Source organism: Vigna umbellata, chromosome 2 (assembly GCF_029865625.1).
Source record: "Vigna umbellata cultivar VRB3 chromosome 2, Vumbellata_1.0, whole genome shotgun sequence".
NCBI lineage: Eukaryota > Viridiplantae > Streptophyta > Magnoliopsida > Fabales > Fabaceae > Vigna > Vigna umbellata.
Genome location: NC_142166.1, coordinates 2160484 through 2169114, shown reverse-complemented (window position 1 = coordinate 2169114; position 8631 = coordinate 2160484). Strand labels below are relative to the sequence as shown.

At 33.7% G+C, this 8631-nt stretch overlaps 2 protein-coding genes across 2 annotated transcripts; both read left to right on the top strand.

The window, feature by feature from the left end:
* On the top strand, positions 1-3885 carry LOC148203172 (U-box domain-containing protein 52-like). The gene is made up of 8 exons (XM_088105709.1): positions 1-307; positions 455-537; positions 623-744; positions 910-1116; positions 1255-1498; positions 1647-1748; positions 2002-2430; positions 3000-3885. Exons 1-8 carry the CDS (start codon positions 148-150, stop codon positions 3729-3731), a joined length of 2079 nt encoding a protein of 692 aa, XP_087961835.1. The 5' UTR covers positions 1-147; the 3' UTR covers positions 3732-3885.
* Positions 3886-4659: 774 nt separating this feature from the next.
* LOC148203171 (uncharacterized) lies at positions 4660-5430 on the top strand. Its single transcript, XM_088105719.1, has one exon. The coding sequence runs from the start codon at positions 4708-4710 to the stop codon at positions 5281-5283; it is 576 nt and encodes a 191-aa protein (XP_087961845.1). The 5' UTR covers positions 4660-4707; the 3' UTR covers positions 5284-5430.
* Positions 5431-8631: the final 3201 nt, after the last annotated feature.

Below are 8631 nucleotides of genomic sequence, written 5' to 3'. Positions count from 1 at the left end.
TTAAAGAAAAGAACGAACGGTGGAGGAGGAATTGGGAAGGGTTTCCTGTTCAGAGGAGCTCTTTCATTATCCTTGTTCCATCAAGGCTTTCTGCGTTTGGTGGACCAAACACCAAACCGGCGGCGGCACCTTCCTTAACGTGCAATCATGTCTCTTCAATACCCAGGTGCCGCCCTGCCGCAGAACGTCACAATGGTAGCCGTCGACAAGGACAAGAACAGTGCCCACGCTTTCCGTTGGGCCGTTAATCATCTTGACAACCCCGTCATCATTGCCGTCCATGTCAAGCACAAAAACTTTTCTCATCGTAGCTACCCTCTTATTCACGCATATCATATCATATATACATATTTGTGGTCATATAACATTTATGATAATCATTGGAATTGATTGATCAAAGATAGCTTGTGATTTCCCTTTTTTATTGATGTTGCGTGTGCATGCATGCATGCAGATGTCACCAATGTGTTTCCACCCGACGAAGACGATGTAGTCAATATTTTCAATTCCTTACGCGGAATCTGTACTCGCAAAGCTGTATGCATTAATGTCAATGAGATTTTCGGTTATATATATCGCACTTGAAACTTGCACTCACTGTAGTACTGATTGGTGCGTTCAGGTCATGATGAAAGAAGCCGTAATTGATGATGCGGATGTTGTGAGAGGACTTCTAGAGTTTGCTAACAGGAATCTCATACATAGTATCGTGGTCGGTGCATCTGCCAAAAACACTTTGTCAAGGTTTCGTTAATTTTCTACTTGTTCCTATATATGTTTATCCCCTTTTCATATATCTATCCATATCTATATATATATATATATATATATATATATATATATATATATATATATATATATATATATTGTGTAACGAATTACTTTGTTTGACAATGTTGTGGCGTGCAGTCTCAAAAAACTTAAAGCCTATCAGTATCAGGATATACCAACAGCCATGATCAAATCAGCTCCGGATTTCTGCTCTGTTTACATAATTTCGAAATTGAAGATTATGTCTGCTCGATCAGCGGTACGGTCATTGTCAAAAAGTTTAACTACACCGAAACCAGTTCCTGTGCCGCCAAGTCCGCCCAGTCCAGGAGAAGGACCATTAAGGTGCCAAGAATGGAAGTTACTTAGCTAGCAACTTGATATCTATGTTACATATGTGTTTTGTTGAGATCATCTTCGTTTAAAGTTGGTGCAATTAGATGTTTTTAATTAATAATTTTTGGTTTGGTTACATGCAAATAGGGGACAACTACCTAGAAGTAGGGGCACTTACGAAGTAGCAGCAGAACCAATGAGAATAATACAGGCTAGAGAAAGACCAAAGAGTACGGGAAATGTTATATCAATAGACCACATTGAAATACCCCCTCGTCCACGAAATTGGTCAATGGATGAAAAAGAAATTTCATGGCTTGGGGTGGATTTCAATAGAATTGACTCTGGTATATCAGAATCCATCCCCGTGACATATTCTCCTCAATCCGCAGTAAGTGTGTAAAAGAAAATGTTATTGCATCTGAAAAAGTCGGATTGTGAATTTAACTGGCTTTGCTGTGGAACAAGAACCAATCTTTGTCCGAACAAAGATGGTTAGATGAACCTAACATTCCAATATTTAATTTACTTCATCACAGAAAGAACTAGAAGCCGAGATGAAAAGATTGAGGCTTGAACTGAAGCAAACTATGGACATGTACAGCTCAGCTTGCAAGCAAGCAATCTCGGCCAAAAACCAGGTTTGTATATACAGGAAAATGTGATGGGAGGAAGTCACCCTTTAAAGTTTTTAAAAAATGCTACGTGAGGGATTTTCTACTTTCTGACAAACACATTCACTAATAAGAATAAGTTTCATCCTTAACCATGGTGCTTCATATATAGTCCGAGAAAGCCAGTGGAGGAGGCTGTTCTGGTTTTAACTCTTTATGGTTATATATCAAATGAAAAATTATGAAATGACTCTTGAATGTATGATTGGTTAACTAACAGGCGGAACAGATTCGTCAATGGAAACTGGAAGAGGATCGCAAGGTTGAGGTAGTTAGGATGTCTCAAGAGGCCGCTCTTGCAATTGCAGAAAAGGAAAAGGCTATAGCCAAAGCTGCAATGGAAGCAGCTGAGGAGGCTAGGAGGAGGGCTGAACAGGAAGCACAGAGAAGAAAGGATGCAGAGGAGAAGGCCAGGGCAGAGGCAGAAGAGAAAGAACGAGCATTATCTACGTTGGCTCAAAATGATACCCGGTATAGAAGATACACCATAGAGGAGATTGAAATGGCCACAGAAAAGTTCTCCCCGTCAAACAAAATTGGTGAAGGAGGATACGGACCTGTGTATAAAGGCCACCTTGATCACACCCCCGTTGCAATCAAAATTTTAAGGCCTGATGCCGCTCAGGGCATGAAGCAGTTCAACCAAGAGGTAATTACACTATTTTTCACTCCTATATTTAAAACTATGACTCTTAAATGTTTTTGCAAAAGTTCCTGGCATAATAATGCTGTTGAATCTACCATGCACAATAATATGGCTAGTAAGAACCTTTTGCATAATTCTAATGCCAATTCTCTCTATTCAATTTTGGCAAGTGTTGTCCTTAAACTCTGTGAAGTTTCAACAGTAGAGTAAGAAAGGAAAGTTTTAATAGAAAATAGAAGTTATCGGACATGATTGATAGCATCCTTTCTCTCTGAAGTATGTGATTAGATTAAGATTCTTCTAAAGAAACATATCAGAAGTGGTCAATCCCTCGATATCTCATCTTTGGCCCCACTAAGGATATTGGATTCCCCTGATAAAGTAGTATGAAAGTTAGTTTATACTTATTTTCAATTAATTATAAGCATTTAATAGTGTATTTCAGGATGGACCCACAGACTTTTCATTGCCTTCCATGACTCAGTTATCAAGACACTAGTAATGCAATGCAAGATCATGTTTATGCAACTATAACAATATATACTTTTTTTCCTTCTTAATTGCATTCACAGATTGAGGTACTAAGCTGCATTAGACATCCGCATATGGTCCTCCTCCTTGGTGCATGTCCGGAGCATGGATGCTTAGTGTATGAGTACCTGGATAACGGTAGCTTAGAAGACAGACTGTTCCGGAAAAACAACAGCAAACCAATTCCATGGAATAAACGGTTCGAAATATCTGCTGAGATAGCAACTGCACTCCTTTTCCTCCACCAAAACAAGCCAGAGCCCATCGTGCACCGAGACCTCAAACCATCTAACATTCTCGTGGACAGGAATTACGTGAGTAAAATCAGTGATGTTGGTCTTGCACGTTTAGTCCCTCCTTCAGTAGCTAATTCTGTGACACAATCTTACATGACTTCGGCTGCTGGAACCTTTTGTTACATTGATCCCGAGTATCAACAATCGGGGATTCTAACAACAAAGTCAGATATATATTCTCTGGGGATAATGCTACTTCAGATAATCACAGGCAAGCCTCCCATGGGTCTTGCTCACCTAGTTAGGAAGGCAGTTGAAAAGGGCAGGTTTGAAGAAGTGCTGGACCCTGTGATCACAGATTGGCCGGTGGAAGAGGCTCTGTCATATGCCAAATTAGCATTGCAGTGTGCCCAACTCAGCAAGAAGGACAGACCAATTCTTGCAACGGAGATTTTGCCTGAGCTTAACAGGTTAAGCAGACTTGAATTGCCTCCTCAGAATGATCAATTTTCTTCAAGCAGTGATGATAATCTATAGCTGTATCTCACGTTCCCCCACACCTCCGCGAAGTCAATACTCAGATTCAGAGACGTCCTATAGGGTCTAGGTTCGTGCATTGACTTATATGTCATGTACAAAAACAACCAAAATTTAATCCATGCAACTCAAATTGTTGATCTATTGCAACTGAAGGGAGCAAAACACAAGCCATCAATATTTTCCAGTTGTAATTTTTTTGTATTTCTTAACAGTGTTGTAATTATATTGATATGTTTTCCACCAACTAGGAAGTAATATATTGGATGGTGTTGGGGAATGTAATGCTACCCCAAGAAAGGAACATTGCTGCTGTTAAAGTTGACTGTAACAGAAAACGGTCAAATTATATATAAATTCTGTGAGTTGGAAAATGAAGTGGGTCTGCCGTGTAAATTCTTTTTCAATTTCTTTTAACAAAGAATTATGTGCAGGAAGTTCGTTCATGCGTTGTCATAATGCCACGCTTTTATAAGAATTTGCAAGAACTTTTCAAGTAAAAAGGAGGCTCCGAATTTCCACTTGCAAAGCAAAGTATATATAATAAGATCGACATAAAGTGAGATGGACTATGTTTGGAAATTGGTATAAGAAAAAGGGAGAGATTATTGCTAAAGAAGCATTGCTTTGGCCCTTACCAGGAAAATGAAAAGGTGCAGAATTACATTGTCCGAATTTGTATTATTGTCAATTAACATAGTAATCCCTCGTTAACTATCATCTTTTATGAAGTAATTATCATGTAATTATTTAAAGAAGAGTGATTCATAATAATAATAATAATAGTAATAAATAATGATATAATTGATATTTGTAGTATTTAAACTGAACAAGTATTTAGATGACATAGAGAGGAAGCATCAACAAAGATTCTGACATCAAGTTCCCCCAAAGAATCATTCTCATTACAGGAAGTAGCCACCTTTGTTAGTTCTGCAAGTCACCCGATTCTTCAAACCTTGCAAATCACAAAAAAATGAGCACCACCACCACCACTACCTACTCTATCACCATACCTTCTCAGTTTCTCGGAGCTTCCCCGGCTTCAGTCCAAATGAGTCACATCAGCGATTCAGGGTTCATTACAAAAAAGCTGTTTTCATGGATAAAGGTTTCCTTCATTGTGCTGGCTTTGTTTACCAGGGTGACATGGGAGGAGAAAGTAGAAGATCCCTCAAGTGCCCTTTTCTGCATCAGCGACTGCTCCACATGTCCTGTGATATGTTCACCCCCTCCTCCATCACTCCTAACACCATCACCTTCACCTCCGCACTCTCCGTCACCATCACTACCTTATAATTCCTATTTCTCACCACCACCACCTCCTTCCAAGCCCAAACTAGCACCACCTCCACCGCAGTCACATTCTTCAGGGGCTCCTCCACCACCCCCACCACCTTCAGGTTTGGGACAGCCCCTACCTACGGTGGTCTCCGCGCCGCATGACTTTTCCTATCCCTATTACTATTTCTACGCTTCCGCTGCTTCTTCTCCTTCCGTTCATGCACCCTTTTTTCTCTTGTTGTTCTTCCTAGTATTCTGTTGTTGGTAACCAGATGTTTTGTTCTATAACGTGAAATTAATGTGTTGTTTGGTCTCTCCTACATGTACTGATGAAAGTCTCAAATGCATTGTTTTTGTTTTCTTTTAAATCGTATTTGTAATTTTGTGGCAAATAAATAATCTGTGTTACAAATGATTTTGGTCTGTTCCTGCCACCCTTTTTCTCGTTTGTCCCGTGTTTCCTGTGTCTGCCGGAGAAGTTTAAACCCTGTTCTAAGTGAAAGTAAGCGATTCTCACTGCAATATACATTACGTTTTGATATCTTAACCCATCCATAAAAGAAAATAATTACCGAAAAATCAACTGTTTTAATATTTTAATCACATTTTTCTATTTTTTAATTTAAAGTATTACTATATATTATTATACTATTATGATGAAGTTGTTAAGTAGATTTTTTTTGTGTTTAATAGTAAGTTAAAGTATAATTTCCCTTTTCCATATACATCTTACATTTTGATTGAAGTTAAAGTTGAGGGCCAAAATATAGGAAAATGTAAATTCTACAATCACATTTTTAAACAACTCTTTTGACAACATTTTTCTAATAATAAAATATTATATATAGATAATGATAATAATAAACATAAATAAAATATATATAATTGTACAGTGGTTATATAATATGATTATCCTCCTCGTTAAGCCTGACCATGGTAAGATTCCGTAGGGTTTGAGTTCAAAAATACAAAATAACTGTAAGGAATGGGCTTGGCTTTCCCCAAATGTTTCTGGTTGGGCCAAATTCCACCACATATAATGAGCTTTTACTTTCTGCACCTCACAATTCGTTCGCAACTGTCAATAATGAATTACAAGTTAAAAAGACAAATTACAAAGCTAAATGTTAAATAAAAAAATAATGTTTATCTTATTCGTATCTTAAAATATAATGTTTTATTATAAGTTTGTATGTTATCTTATTATGTGTCGTGTTATGAATAAAGAAAACCCCTAGGAAGTACTAAAGTTAGATTAAGAGGACCACTCCGTTGTAGAGCTACTAAAACTTGAGAAGAAAACAAAATAAAAAAGAGAAGAAAAAGAAAAGAAGGGTTAGAAAATGGATAAGTCCAAGGAAAAGAAAACAAGTGGCATCATGCCTTTCCCTTCTGCTTTCTTCTATTTTTGTATTCAAACTCTTCACAATTCAAAAAGAATCCCAAAAGCTCCCAAATGCCAGCAGCTTCCTTCTAAACTATTTGACCCCTTTCATTGTGTTCGAATATACGTTTTTAAGGTCACCTTGATTGTATCATAAAATCTTTACCCAATAGATATACTAAAAAAACATGATTCAATCAAATTTATTATAGTAATATTTATTTTGGAATGATTCAAACTTACATGAAACAATATTCATATATCATAATTAATTTTATAATTTAATAATAATAATATTATTATTAATTACTCTATATTTAAAGTAAATATTATTTTAATAATAATATAGATTTACTATTTATGTGAATCATATAAATATGATTGGTATTTTTTAAAAAAATATTTATTCAATATTTTATACTCCTAATTCATAATTTTTTTACTAACTTTCCAAGTTAATTTTTTTTTCTATAAATAATAACAAATTCAATTCTAATAATTTAGACAATCGAGTAATTATTAATATTTTATCATTTGTCCGTAAATATCACATTTAAGATTTTAATAAAAATAAACTATAATTTATGTAAAACAATCGCAATTACTAAATTTTAAGTTAAAAAACACATCATGACAAAAGCTACTTCAAATAATAAAAAAAACACAAAACACTCACTTCACATTGAATTTGGACCATTCGTGAAGTTTTTTTTTCTATGTTATCCTCTCCAAAGTCTTCAAAATATATTAATAAACATTAATTTTAATAATTTAAAATGTATTAGTTTTTTTAATATAACTACAACAGTGTATTTTGAAAGTTCAGGAACAGAATTAAAAATTTACTTTGTAATTTTCCTTTAGTGAAAACTATGTTCTTCAAATATCTTTCAAAAGAAGTTGAGAAAGTTTTTTATTTTACATACAACATATTTGGTGGTTTAGGCAAGCGAATCAAAGATATAAAAGATGTACATTGCCTCACATTCTTTAGTGTTGGAAAAAGTTCATTATATGTTAGAAATAATATATTTCTACACCCATAATAACTTTGTCCGTGAATTATTGGTGTGTTACCCTTTTGCATATTTATTTGTGAGAAAATCCTTATATTTTCTAACACTTTTTAATTGAAGTTTATTAAAAATTATAAATTTGATGAATGGCACTTCTTATTTGTGAATTATTTGTTTCTAATAATTTTTTATCAATGATATAATGTGCATTTTAAAAAAGTGTGTTTATACATATATGTATTGCCTCTGTCTCAAACTATTTACAATTTTAGCTTTTCTTTTAATTATTTAAAAAAAATCTCGTACAAGTTTATGAAAATAAAAGTTTGTGGATTTAGAGAACAAAAATTTTTTGTTGTTAATTATGTGACTAAAACATTATATTTAATGATAAAAAACATTGGTAACTAATTACTACAGTAAATATATTTTAGGGTAACAAATTTTCAGTACTGGTATAATATTTAATTCGGTAGTTAAAACATTATTTTTAGTTACTTTTGAGTCACTAATTATTAAATAGATAATTCACAAATTTTTGTGCCTAATACAATATTATTTTGGTGATTAAAACAACCATAAAATCTTTTCAGTCGTGATACAAGTAAACATTACTATATATTCATTCAATCGTTATTTTTGGTCATTAATTTGTATTTTTCTTATGTGTTATAATTTGTTATCGTTATCTTTTCTAAATTTACCTTTACATAATTTTATATTCAACAACCACAATTTATTTTTAAAATTGTATAGAAAAACACACGTTTATTTTCTTTTTTTTTATCAAGGTATAGTGAAACATTATACATTAAAAAAATTGGTGTAATTTTTGTGCGTTTCATATATTTGAGATTTGTGCAAGACACTTAATAATAATGAGAATGATCTCTACACACCCGAATAAAATCAAACCATTTTCATCATTTTTTACATTTAAAAAATTCCTAATATATGGAATGCAAAAAAATTATAGGATTGGATTTCTTGTTAGTACATAAAAACTCTTGTGTTAAAAGAATTTATATATATATATTAAAAATTATATATGAACTGTCTTATTTAGTAAATAACAGTATGAATACTTTATATATTTTTAAAACATTTCATTTTTCAAATTCTGTAAACCATTAAAATTGGAAAGAAAAATGAAAAATTTAGTTTCTGCAAAGATCTATGATAACCGACTATACGTATTCGTTAAAAAAATATATTG

Excerpts from the sequence above, each read along its gene's own strand:
- LOC148203172 (XM_088105709.1), top strand. The coding sequence starts at position 148 with ATGTCTCTTCAATACCCAGGTGCCGCCCTGCCGCAGAACGTCACAATG. Across the intron at positions 538-622 it reads GAATCTGTACTCGCAAAGCT|GTCATGATGAAAGAAGCCGT; the intron begins GTATGCATTAAT and ends TGGTGCGTTCAG. Across the intron at positions 1,117-1,254 it reads CCAGGAGAAGGACCATTAAG|GGGACAACTACCTAGAAGTA; the intron begins GTGCCAAGAATG and ends ACATGCAAATAG.
- LOC148203171 (XM_088105719.1), top strand. The coding sequence starts at position 4,708 with ATGAGCACCACCACCACCACTACCTACTCTATCACCATACCTTCTCAG.